The sequence below is a fragment of the Gopherus flavomarginatus genome, chromosome 4 (assembly GCF_025201925.1).
Source record: "Gopherus flavomarginatus isolate rGopFla2 chromosome 4, rGopFla2.mat.asm, whole genome shotgun sequence".
In the NCBI taxonomy this organism is placed as follows: Eukaryota; Metazoa; Chordata; order Testudines; family Testudinidae; genus Gopherus; species Gopherus flavomarginatus.
In genome coordinates this window covers 135534688-135548631 of record NC_066620.1, presented here as the reverse complement: position 1 = coordinate 135548631, position 13944 = coordinate 135534688, and the positions used below count along the sequence as shown (strand labels likewise).

The 13944-nt window shown below is 42.3% G+C and overlaps 1 protein-coding gene across 1 annotated transcript in view; it reads right to left on the bottom strand.

The window, feature by feature from the left end:
- The window catches only part of ATG5 (autophagy related 5), a 125245-nt gene that overhangs the window by 100427 nt on the left and 10874 nt on the right, over positions 1-13944 (bottom strand). The window contains 1 exon segment of the mRNA XM_050951449.1: positions 826-836. Within this exon segment, the coding sequence (XP_050807406.1) occupies positions 826-836 (11 nt within the window).

Genomic DNA, 13944 nt, shown 5'->3' with positions numbered 1-13944 from the left:
GGGACCAAATGGTTAGGCAGCAGTTCTGCAGAAAAGGTCCTACGGGTTACAGTGGATGAGAAGCTGGATATGAGTTGTGCCCTTATTGTGCCCTTATTGCCAAGAAGGCTAACGGCATTTTGGGTTATATAAGTAGGGGCACTGCCAGCAGATTGAGGGACGTGATCATTCCCCTCTATTCAACATTGGTGAGGCCTCATCTGGAGTACTGTGTCCAGTTTTGGGCCTCACAGTACAAGAAGGATGTGGAAAAATTGGAAAGAGTCCAGCAGAGGGCAACAAAAATGATTAGGGGGCTGGACCACATGACTTATGAGAAGAGGCTGAGGGAACTGGGATTGTTTAGTCTGCAGAAGAGAAGAATGAGGTGGGATTTGATAGCTGCTTTCAATTACCTAAAAGGGGGTTTCAAAGAGGATAGATCTAGACTGTTCTCAGTGGTACCGGATGACAGAACAAGGAGTAACGGTCTCAAGTTGTAGTGGGGGAGGTTTAGGTTGGATATTAGGAAAAACTTTTCCACTAGGAAGGTGGTGAAGCACTGGAATGGGTTATGCAGGGATGTGGTGGAATCTCCTCCCTTAGAGGCTTTAAGGTCAGGCTTGACAAAGCCATGGCTGGAATGATTTAGTTGGGGATTGGTCCTGCTCTGAGCAGGTGGTTGGACTAGATAACCTCCTGAGGTCCCTTCCAACCCTGATATTCTAGGATTCTATGATTTTTGGAAAAAAGGGCCAAACTCTCAGAGGGGAGGTCCTGGATTGTTTGTTGGATCTCATGGGGCAGACCAGAGACCTGCAACCAGCAACTCCTTCTCATTGCAACCCCTGTGGCCACTGTACAGGAGGATGCATCTGTGGCGTCTAATACTGCCTGTACGGACACTCCACAGATCAGTTTTCCCTCCTCCACTAATGCTGAGAACTCCGTGTGAGAGTCCTGTAGCAGCAGCTCCGCAAACTTGGCCATCGCAGCGCAGGTGTTGTGTGCGTATCTGCTCACAATGGCCTGTTGATTCGAAATGCGGAGCTGTAGTCCCCCAATGGAATAGATCTGCACAGGTAGTGTGTGCAGAGGTCCCCTTCACCAGCCCCCAGCCATCCCTCTCATTAGTGACAGATGTTTCAGCTTTGGAATGGGAGGCACATTTGGGAGACCCCTGCAAAAAAAGGCCTCGTTTTTTGGCATCCCTATTTTTAGGGGAGGGGCCCTGGTAGCCCTGGTGCTCTCGCTGATTGGCTCCATCAGCCACCGGGTAGTCGGGGGGTGGGTGGGTGTATAAATGTTCATATCCCTTAGAAGGGACAAAATACCGCTTCTCATTCCTCTTGGCCATAGGGGTCAGAGATACAGAGGTCTGCCATAAGGTTTTCGTCGTCTCTGCAATCGTCTTTATTAAGGGTAAGGCGATATGAGAGGGTCCGGAAGGTGCAAGGACATTGACAACTGGGTCGGATTCCTCCACCATCTACTCCACCTGTATGCCCAGGTTCTGGGCAACACAACGTAAGAGTTGTTGGAGGACCCGGTTATCCTCCAGAGCTGGGGCCATTGATGTCCCCGCCACAGCTTCATCGGGAGAGGAGAAGGAGGAGGGGCCTGGCAGTGGGCCTTGCTCACTCCCTTCAGCACCCTGTGGGTCTTGCGGCATGCGGTACTGCTGAGCCCCCAGGTCCAAAGCCAGGACCACTGGGAGTGGAAACAGCGGTGCTGAGGCAGGTGATGCCGAAGTTGTTGATTCCAGCGGTGCTGATATTGTCAATGACGTTGGCACCAAGGATGCAGCTATCAGTGGTGCTGTTGTGGGGTGTGGGGGGAGGTGGGTGCTAGAGTTGCAGGAGACAACAGCGGTGTCAGCAGTGCCGCTGCTGGCAGTGCCTGTAGGGGGACAAAGGATGCTGAGGACACTGATGCAGACCTGGACCTTGAGCCTTGTATCTGTCCCTGGCTCTGGTGATACACCCAGGCTGTCCAAAAGGGCCACTGGGTCGAGGGTTGCCACTACGGAGGCCACAGTGCCAAATAGGGCTAATGGTCATGGCAGGATCTGAACCTCCTGGACTTATTGGACCAATAGGATTCCGCCTGTGACTCCGAGGTCTCTGAATAAGACGACCACAGAGGAGCGGTACTCTGGGCTGCCGGAGAGCAGTGCCGAGAGGTCGGGAACTTGTGCACTCCTCTGCGTGGGTGGCTGTGCCGGAGAGAGGTGCACTGGAGATGGGGATCGGTGTGCCATCATCGCTGGTTTGCTGCTTGACTGGAACTGGGACCGCGCAGTCACCAGTGACTTGTCTCTCCTCTGCGGGGAGGACGGTGCTGTGAAGTGAATGAGGTCCTTGGCTGCCTCAAATGCCTCCGGTGTCAAGGGGAGCTGGAGGTGATCACTGTGGCAATTCTGGGACCATTGAGGGTTCGGACTCAACTGTATCCCAGACAGGGCAGGAGTCAACAATATCATGGAAGGCAGGAGAGTAGAGGTGGTCTGGCTTGAAATGTGTTTCTATGCCACAAGTCCCTTGGTCTTTGGAGGGAGAGAGCAACCCCTATCTGACCTTTTCTTCTTCTGTGGCACCAGGGACTGAGAACGGTGCAGGACAGAAGAAGGTTGCTTATGGATGGAGCTGTGGTGGTGCCAGGGGTCCTTTCTCAGCACCGGCTTGTGCACCATCAGTGCCAGAGCACTGCGGACCAACGAGCAAGTGCTCGGTGTGGGTTCTGCCGATCCCAGGTCAGATTGCGGTTGGAGTGCCACTTCCATTAGCAGTGCAAAATCCCTTGCAGACCCTGCACTTGTCCTTCTGGTGGCTCTCCCCAAAACACTGTACTTAGGAAGAGTGCGGGTCACTCTTCGGCATAAACTTGCCACAGTCCTTGCAGAGTTGGAACCCTGGGGAGTGGAGCATACCTCAGAAGCGGGGAAAACATTGTAGGGGGGAGAACCCCCAAGAAATCCTAAAAACTATAACCACTAACTACAACTAATAAACTAACGATTTTAAACTATGACAACTGAAGTGGACTCTGCCGAAAGCACTTGCAATGCAAGAGTGACAGTTGTTCCAGCTAGCCGTCACCAGCAGTAAGAAGGAACTAAGGGGGTGCCATGAAGGTGCAACTATAGGGGTTGCCCAGGCCAACCCTACAGATGCTGCTAAGGGAAAAAATCTTCCAGCTGGCATGCACACCTCTGATTGGAATGGACACGAACAAGCACCCTAAGAAGAACAAAATTTTCTTTTTGGAAACCTGCTCCAGAGCAGAGTCTAGAATACTGTATCTGTAAAGCTTATGGAGAGCTATAAGCCTGGAATTGAGAAAAAATCCTCCTGAATGCCTCTCTTCTCCCTCCTCCCCACCAACATATCTAAACTCTAGTCTACATTTAAAATTTAGATTGACCTAGCTATGTCACTCCGGGGGGTGAAACATTCACACTCCTGAGCACTATAGTTAAACTGATCCAAACGACGGTACAGACACAGCTAGGTCAACAGAAGAATTCTGTCCTGGAAAAGAGGACAGAGGCATTAGGGGAGACATATACATCTCCAGCATCTTAACAAAATGTTGCACTGCCATTGTCTTTTATGGATTTACCTACCTTCACAAAATACAGGAATCACAAACTTGGCCCACACCCAGTAAGATTTAAGGGTCTGAACAAGATGGGACAAGTAATTTCACTTTTTGGGGATACCCATTTAGACCTTCTATAGATATGTGGAAGGAAAGAGAGTTACATTTTATGCCAGAGTCCAGTTTACCCTGAATTTCATCTGGGAGGAAGTTTAAGAGGACAAAATCACATTTGACTGTCAGTCTCGCAAAAGGTCCCAGGAGACTACCAAAGAGGGCAAGAAGCCTTGTAGTGCTCAGGGCACAACTTTTGTAGGTAACTTCCTAGGAGTGAATCTATAAGAACTCCTGGGAAAGAAGAAGGAGAAGGAAGACGCCTAAACCCTGTTAAATCAGGCAATGGTCCCTGTCTTCAAGGTTTTTCCTGCAGCTAGAAAAAGAGGCCTTGGGGACAGAACAATCTGTGTAGATAACTACCTCAATCTCCCCCTCTGCCCACAGCATGGCTGGCAGAGGTGCACAGCAGGTACATCGGTCCTACAACAGAGGACTGGAAAGCATTCCCACATTCTAGAAACGTCCTCTACTTTCTTCTTTAGAGGAAGAGGAGGAGAAGAGAGGGTAGTTGGATGATTCTCAGTTAACTGGCTCATCCACAGAGTATCCTGAGCATAGGCTGGAAATTAGAAATAAAAATTATGAAAAACATAAAAAGACTGTAAAAATAATGGTGCCTTTGATAAAGATGCTTACAGCTTCTGCAAGAGGCAGTGGAGACTGGTCATACCTCAGGAAAAGGCACTATCCCCCAAACTCTAGTCTCAATGTCATTTGGCATCACCTGCTCAAATGACATTGAGGAACACCATAAGCTAGGGTCCACACAGGTGAAAATCATGTCTCAGAAAAACATTTTTTAAAAAATATTTTGCATGTCTTCACTGTCCTGGCTATTCAGGATGTATTTAGATTTGTTTTTAATCATTGTTAAGAACATTTTGTAAGTAAGTTATGTTTTTTGCATTTGTTTTTATAAAAATAACTGGAGCAACTGTAACCAAATTATCAGTCAGTCTCTGATGATACAATTCTGAAAGCTGCTGGAGCAGTAAGTAATAGTTCCAAGAAACATTTTATTTCAGAATGCAATTCTGTTTAGTTGTTTGGGTTCTCTTGGCATTCAGTATCTTTACTATAACAGACATCACCAAGTTTTATTTACACCAATGGAATTACCATATATAATTTACAATACTTAGCCAAAAAACAGTACTGCGTCTTCCTTACAACCAGCAACACTGAGTTACTATTTCTATGAAGTCGTTCCAGAAACATATCCGCTAACAAGTTTCACCCAGTCTGGTTTCGTACTCTGTTCCACCTAAATATATCTGTCAATTCTATTTTACATAACACCTGTTAACATGTGAACAGTCCCCCACAGAGACTGAAAAATTATTTGCTGCAAAATCACACTGATAACATGGTCTAAGGACAAAAAAAAAACCAGTTCATCCACTAAGTCATCCATAACACAACTAGAGTGAAATGAATAACAGACTGCAAGACCATTCCCCATAAAATTACTGCTTCTGCGAAATTTTATTGAACCCATATTTCTAATATATACAATCTTTAAACTTGCCAATGAAGCTAAAGATTTAGTAGAGTTCTCTCAAGATAATACAATCCACATATACACACATACACACCTCTCTTTATAGGAAGCTGTTTTACTCTACTGCTTCAATTACAGCCTAGGGCTGTTGAGGGAGTCAACAAGCATGTGGACAAGGGTGATCCAGTGGATATAGTGTACTTAGATTTTCAGAAAGCCTTTGACAAGGTCCCTCACCAAAGGTTCTTAAGCAAAGTAAGCTGTCATGGGATAAGAGGGAAGGTCCTCTCATGGATCAGTACCTGATTAAAAGATAGGAAATGAAGGATAAGAATAAATGGTCAGTTTTCAGAATGAAGAGCGGTAAATAGTGGTGTCCCCCAGGGGTATGTACTGGGACCAGTACGGTTCAACATATTCTTAAATAATCTGGAAAAAGGGATAACCAGTGAGGTGGCAAAATTTGCAGATGACAAAACTATTCAAGATAGGTCAAGTCCAAAGCAGACTATGAAGAGTTACAAAGGGATCTCACAAAACTGGGTGAATGGGCAACAAAATGGCAGATGAAATTCAGTGTTGATAAATGCAAAGTAATGCACATTGGAAAACATAATCTCAACTGTACATATAAAATGATGGGGTCTAAATTAACCATTACCACTCAAGAAAGAGATCTTGGAGTAATAGTGGATCAGTAACTCCTCACTTAATGTCGTCCCAGTTAACATTGTGATGTTGCTGATCAGTTAGAGAATATGCTCATTTAAAGTTGTGCAAGGCTCCCTTACAACGTTGTTTGGCAGCTGCCTGCTTTTTTCACTGCTTGCAGAAAGAGCAGCCCGTTGGAGCTAGCTGGTGGGGGCTTGGAATCTGGGTGAACTGGCAGCCCCCCTATCAACTCCCCTAAGTTCCCTGTGCGGCGGCCGCCCAGCAGGCTATCAATTGCTGGGCAGTTCAGCTGTCCCTTCCCCCACTGTCGTGTGCAGCTCTTGCCCTCTGCCTTGGAGCTGCTTCCGGGATCCTCCTGCTTGCTGTGCAGAGGGGGGGAGAAAGAAGGGTGCTAATGTTAGGGTGCCCCCCTCCCTCTGTACCCCAACTCCACAGGGGACACACACTACAGGGCTCAGAATGGAGGGAGTTTGCTGGCAGCAGCTGCTGTCTCAACTTGCTGATTTACTTAAAAAGGCAGTATACTTAGAGTGGTGGCAGCAGACAAAGGGGCAATGAGAGTGTCTCACACACACGCAGTGTCTCTCTCTCTCTCTCGCTCTCACACGGTGCATCTCTCTCTCTCTCACACACACACACACACACACACACACACACACACACACACACACACGATGTGTGTCTCTGTCTCTTTCTGCCATGCTGTGTCTCCTCTATCCATTTGTGCTGACTTGTAGAGTGTGAGGCTATATTAACAATGTGTTAACCCTTGAGGGCTTAGCCTAGTGCAAGTTCATCATTTAGCAGTAAGGCATTCCCTGGCAAATATCCCTCCCTCTTCCACTCTGAGGCCACCACCTCAACCAAACTTCACAATCATCATTGCTGTGTATAGCATTAAATTGTTTAAAACTTATACTGTGTAGATAGAGAGAGAGAGAGAGAGATTTTTGTCTGGTGAAAACTATTTTCCTGGAACCTAATTCCCTCCCCCCGCTTTACACTGATTTTTATGGGGAAACTGGATTCACTTAACATTGTTTTACTTAAAGTAGCATTTTTCAGGAACATAACTACAATGTTAAGCAAGGAGTTACTGTAGTTCTCTGAAAACATCCACACAATGTGCAGTGGCAGTCAAAAAAGCTAACAGAATGTTGGGAATTATCAGGAAAGGGATAGATAATGAGACAGAAAATATAATATCACCTCTATATAAATCTATGTACTCCCACATCTTGAATACTGCATGCAGGTCTCATCACCCCATCTCAAAAAAATATATATTGGAATTGGAAAAGGTACAGCAAAGGGCAACAAAAATTATTAGGAGAATGGAACAGCTTTCTATGAGTAGAGATTAATAGGATTGTTACTTTTCATCTTAGAAAAGTGACAATTAATGGGGGATATGATAAAGGTCTACAAAATCATGACTGGTGTGGAGAAAGTAAATAAGGAAGTGTTATTTACTCTCAAAACTCAAGAACCAGGAGGTCACCAGATGAAATTAATAGGCAGCAGGTTTTAAAACAAACAAAAGGAAGTATTTCTTCACACAACGCACAGTCAACCTGTGGAACTCTTTGCTTGAGGATGTTGTGAAGTCCAAGACTATAACAGGGTTCAAAAAAGAACTAGATAAGTTCATGGAAAATAGGTTCATCAATGGCTATTACCCATGAAGGGCAGGGAAAGTGTCCCTTGCCTCTGTTTGCCAGAAGCTGGGAACGGGCGACAGAGGATGGATTACTCGATGATTTCCTGTTCTGTTCATTCCCTCTGAAGCTGCTCGCATTGGCCACTGTCAGAAGACTGGATACTAGACTAGATGGACCACTGGTCTAACTCAGTATGGCTATTCTTATGTAGGGCTTTGATACTGCAAACATTTAAGCATATGCTTTAAACATGTACATAATTGTTTGAAGATACAGGGCCTAGGTATGAAATTTGCATTTACACAAAAAAGGAGCTTTTGAGTATGAGCCCCTTGAAGCACAGTGTTTTGAAATCTGCATAGACAGTAACGATTATACATAGTACTAAAACTGTTCTACCTCTCAAATTAAGTAACTGACCATTATGTGTATTCATTTAAACGCATCTTAGTAACTGATCAAAATTACTTTCTTTCATTTAACTTCTAAGAGCCAAGTTCAGGGTTCTGCACTTTCCCTGCAACAGCAGAAGAAAACGTGGAGAGCAAATCTGAATTCCTATCTTGGAAAGTGAAGGAGAACTGCAGTTAAAGTTGCAGCTAAATATATTTATACTTTTTAAAAACAAACAAACAAACAAACCTTAATGCTGTAACAAAGCTTTGCATTCCTTCAGCACCTTCCAAAGATCTCAAATTTTTTTTCAGGTAATGTACATAGTCCTCAGTAAGGAATGTCATTTTCATTACATTTGAGAAGTGCATGTTTTAAACAAACATTTAAAATAAGGTATGCTCCCTACGTAGGAAGTTATTTTTCCATCCTGCATAAATAAGTGCATATTTTCTAGACAAATGTACACGGTGAGCAAAGTAATCAGTTGATCAAAACCCAAAATAGAATCATAGAAATGTAGGGCTGGAAGAGACTTCAAGAGGTCATCAAGTCCAGCCCCCGAGCTGATGCAGGACCAACTGAATCTAAACCATCCCAATGCATGTTTGTCCAACCTGTTCTTAAAAAACCTCCCATGATGGGAGATTCCAAAACCACGCTTGGAAGCCAATTTCAGGGCTTAACTATCCTTACAGTTAGAAAGCTTTTCCTAATATTTAATCAAGATCCCCCTTGTTGCAGAATAAGCCCATTACTTCTTGTCCTACCTGCAATGGACATGGAGAACAATTGATTACCCTCCTCCTTATAATAGCTCTTAACACATCTACAGACTTCTCAGATCCTCACTCGGTCTTCTTTTCTCAAGACTAAACATGCCCTTTTTTTAAACTTTTCTTCACATGACAGGTTTTCTAAGGCTTTTATCATTTTTATTGCTCATCTCTGGACTCTCCAGTTTGTTTGCTCTTTCCTAAAGTATGTGTCCAGAATTAGACATAATGCTACTCCAGCTGAGGCCCCGCCAATGCTGAGTAGAGCGGAACAACTACCTCCTATGTCTTACATATGACACTTCTGTTAATATACCCCAAAATGCTCTTAGCCTTTTTTGCAACTTCAACACATTATTGGCTCATATTCAATTTGTGAGCTACTATAACCCTCTGACCCTTTTCAGCAGTAATCCTACTTGGCTAACTATTTCCATTTTGTAGTTGTGCATTTGATTGTTTTCTTCCTAAGTCTTGTACTTTGTATTTGTCTTCAATGAATGCCATCTTGTTGATTTCAGGCCAATTCTCCAAGGTTAGTTGAATTCTAATCCTGTTCTCACAGTACTTGAAATCTCTCCCAGCTCCATGTCATCCACATACCCTCCACTCCATTATCTGAGTCATTAATGAAAATATCGATTACTATCAGACCCAGGAATAACCCTAACTGAATCCCACTAGACATGCCCTCCCAGTCAGACAGTGAATCACTGATAATTACTCTGAGCACAGTCTTTCAACTATTTGTGAATCCACCTTATAGTAATTTCCTTAGTTTGAATATATGGGTCAGTGACAAAAGCCTTACTAAAAATCAAGCTATATCATGTCTAGTTTCCCCCACTAGGTGAGTAGCCCTGCCAAAGGAGGAAATTAGGTTGGTTTGTTCTTGATAAATTCATGTTGGCTACACCCTACAACTCCATTACCCTCTAGGTGGTCACAAAATGTCCATTCAATAATTTCTTCCAGTATCTTTCTAGGTATTAAAATTAGGCTGAAGGATCTATAATTCTCTGGCTCCCCTTTTTAAAGGCAAGAACTATGTTTTCCCTTTTCCAGTCCTCGGGACCTCACCCATCCTCCATGAGTTCTCAAAGCTAACTGCTAACAATTCCAAGATTGTTCAGCTAATTCCTTGAGTACTGTAGGATGAATTTCATCAGGCCTTACCAACATGAATATATGTAACTTATCTGAATATTCTTTAACTCGTTCTTTCCCTATTGGGGCTTGCATTCCTTCCTCCTTATTATACTAATTGTGTTGACTATCTGGTCACCATTAAGCTTTTTAATGAAGAGTGAAGCAAAACAGGCATTATACACCTTAGTCTCAAGCAATTAGCTCTTGTTCCTCACTAAATGAGGACTTAAGCTTTCCTTCATCTTTCTCTTTCACCTAATGTATTTATGGAAGCTCTTACTGGCTTTTATGCCTTTGCTAGGTGTAAATAATTTTGTGTGTTAGTCTTTCTACTTTTGTCCCTAGGTGCTTGTGCTATTCTTTCATATTCCTTAGCAATTCATCCACATTACCATTATTCGTAGGATTCCTTTTTGATTTTTTGGTCACTAAAAAGTTCCTAATGGAGCCATATTGACCTGTTACGATTATTTCTAACTTTCCTTTGCACAGGAATAGTTTACAGTTGTGTTTTTAATATAGTCTCCTTGAGAAACTGTCAGCTCTTCTAAACTCCTGTATCACTGTAGATTTTCTTCTCATGGGACCTTACCTACCAGTTCTCTGACTTGGTTAGTCTGCTTTTTTGAGGTCCATTGTCCTTATTTTGCTGCTCTCACTCCCTCCTTTCTCAGAAATCATGAAACCTATCATTTCATGATCACTTTCACCTTCAAATTTGTAACCTATTCTTCCCTGTTGGTCAGAATCAAATCTAAAATGGTCATCCATCTGGTTACCTCGGCACTTTCAGAAACAAGAAGTTGTCACCAATACATTGTAAGAACTTATTGGAAATGCTGTATTTTGCCACATTACTTTTCCAACAGATGTCTGTGTAGTTAAAGCCCCCCATTTCTATCTGGCCTTGTGTTTTGGATACTTCTGTTGTTTCTTCTAGAAATGCCTAATCCACCTCCTCTTCCTTATTTGGTGGTCTATAGTAGACCCTTACCATGATGTCGCCTTGATTTTTTTTTTCTTTTTATCTTTACACAAAGACTTTCAGCTAGTCTGCCTCTCATCTCCTTCTGGACCTCAGAACAAATGTATACATTCTTCTTGATGTATAGTGCAACATTTCCTCCTATTTTCCCATCCCAACTGTCTTTCCTGAACAAGCTACACCCCTCTATACCAGTATTCCAGTCATGAGACTTATCCCGCCAAGTCTTTGTGATGACAATTAAGTCATAATTTATTTTATATACTAATAATTCCAGTTCATTCTCCATACTCCCTGCATTTGTGTATGGACATCTAAGATGTTGAGCAGATTCCACCATTGATTTCCCTTTTGTTGTTCCTATGACCCTCCCCCTCAACCTTCCCTTTCACCTACATTATCCCTCCAAATCATGTTATCTGTTATCCCACTCTCTCAGTGAAGCATTATTTAAGTAACACATTCAAATCAAATCATGTAGGTTCCAAGGCTGCATGCCCCATAATGTACTGCATGTGTAAGAGCTCACAAAACTGGTAGCCGATTGCTTGTGTTAGGCATGAATGAAAACAGCAAAAGCTGGCAAGTCCCTCTCTCTTATTCTATCTGTGATAGCAGGTTATGATGTCAAGAGGCCAAAAATGTACCTGAAGACACCATTTAAATTCTTAGAATGTCTGTACTCATGATGTGGTTAATACAGGAAATGGGCCAGTAAAAGCTACTTTTCTTAGAATGTGCAATGATTACATCGCACAATCTAAGAAATTGAACAGGGTCTACTGTATCATTTGGACATTTTCAAGAAGGCTTTGTCAATGCCACCTATCTTTCAGGTATTTCCAAAAGGAACTCAAGAGTTCTGGTGGCTTTTCTGCAACATGCCTATCCTCAAAAACTCATTTTAAAAATGTTGATGCTTACAGGTGCACACTGTAAGGAACTCAATTAGAGGGCACACTTCCTAAAAGAATCAGAATAGGCATTCCTGGACACTTCCATATTTTTTTAAAAGGAAATTTCTGTAGAAAGAAGTGCATAGCATGAATCTCATTTTATCTTATTCAGATATCTGATTGCCTTGTTTCCTTACCTATTCCTCTAGGAATCATAACCCATATTGCCTCAACTCGTCTATATTCTTTTATCTTGTATAACTTACACCTTTTCTTAAATATTTGTATTTTCAATTATTAATTTTCCAAAAAGTTATGTTTAATTTATAACTAAAAGGAAATATAATCTGAAACAACTGTTAGTGTAACCTTAAGGCAGAGGATTCTACCTTAGTAAAAATCATAAATGAATCAAACTGTACCATAGAATCTCTATGGATAGAAAGGAGGAGTGCAGAGATAAAGTTTCTTGACACCTTACATGACTGCTTCTTGGAGCAGCTGGTCCTGGAACCCACAAGAGAAGAGGTAATTCTTGATTTAGTCCTAAGTGGAGCACAGGATCTGGTCCAAGAGGTGAATATAACTGGACATCATAATAGAGAGTCAACTTAAATGTATATCCCAAATTAAAAAACATAGTAAGAGAACCCAAAAAGAGCCACTGTGCTAAACAACAAAGTAAAAGAATCAGTGAGAGGCAAAAAGGTATCTTTTTAAAAGTGAAAGTTAAATCCTAGTGAGGAAAATAGAAAGGAGCATAAACACTGGCAAATGAAATGTAAATATACAATTAGGAAGGCCAAAGAATTTGAGGAACAGTTAGCCAGGACTCGAAAAGTAATAGCAAATTTTATTTATTTATTTATTTATTATTTTAAAAGTACATCAGAAGCACGAAGTCTGTTAAACAACCAGTGGGGCCACTGGACAATGGAAGTGCTAAAGGTAGGGTAACCCGATGTCTCATTTTTAAAGGGACAGTTCCATTTGTTGGGACTTTTTCTTATATAGGCGCCTATTATCTCCGGTCCCTTTTTTTCATAATTGCTATCTGGCCACCCCACTAAAGGAGCACTCAAGGATGAATGGCTATTGCGGAGAAACTAAATTAATTCTTTGCATTGGTCTTCACGGCTGAGGATGTGAGGGAGATTCCCAAACCTGAGCCATTCTTTTTAGGTGACAGATCTGAGGAATTGTCCCAGATTGAGGTATCATTAGAGGTGGTTTTGGAACAAACTGATAAATTAAACAGTATAAGTCACCAGGACCACATGGTATTCACCCAAGAGTTCTGAAGGAACTCATATGTGACATTGCAGAACTACTAACTGCTATCTGTAACCTATCATTTAAAACAGCTTCTGTACCATATAGCTAACGTGGCGCCAATTTTTAAAAAGGGCTCTGGAGGTGATCCTGGCAATTACAGGCCTGTACGCCTGACTTCAGTACCAGACAAACTGTTGAAACTATAATAAAGAACAATATTGTCAGACATATAAATTAACATAATTTGTTGAGGAAGAGGAAATGGTTTTAGTAAGGGGAAATCATGTCTCACCAATCTACTAGAATTTTTTTGAGGAGGGTCGACAAGCATGTGTACCAAGGGGATCCAGTCGATATAGTGTACTTAGATTTTCAGAAAGCCTTTGACAAGGTACCTCACCAAAGGCTCTTATGTAAAGTAAGCTGCCATGGGATAAGATGGAAGGTGCTCTCACGGATTGATAACTGGTTAAAAGGTAGGAAAAAAAGGATAGGTATAAATGGCCAGTTTTCAGAATGGAGAGAGGTAAATAGTGGTGTCCCCCAAAGGTCTGGGGGACCAGTCCTATTCAACACATTCATAAATGATCTGGAAAAAGGGGTAAACAGTGAGATGGCAATATCTGCAGATGATACAAAACTACTCAAGGTTGTTAAGACCCAGGCAGACTGCAAAGAGCTACAAAAGAATCTCTCAAAACTAGGTGACTGGCCAACAAAATGGCAGATGAAATTTAATGTTGATAAATGCAAAATAATGCACATTGGAAAACATAATCCCAACTATATACATAAAATGATGGGGTCTAAATTAGCTGTTATCATTCAAGAAAGATCTTGGAGTCATTGTGGATAGTTCTCTGAAAACATCCACTCAATGTGCAACGGCAGTCAAAAAAGTGAACAGAATGCTTGGAATAATTAAGAAAGGGATAGATAA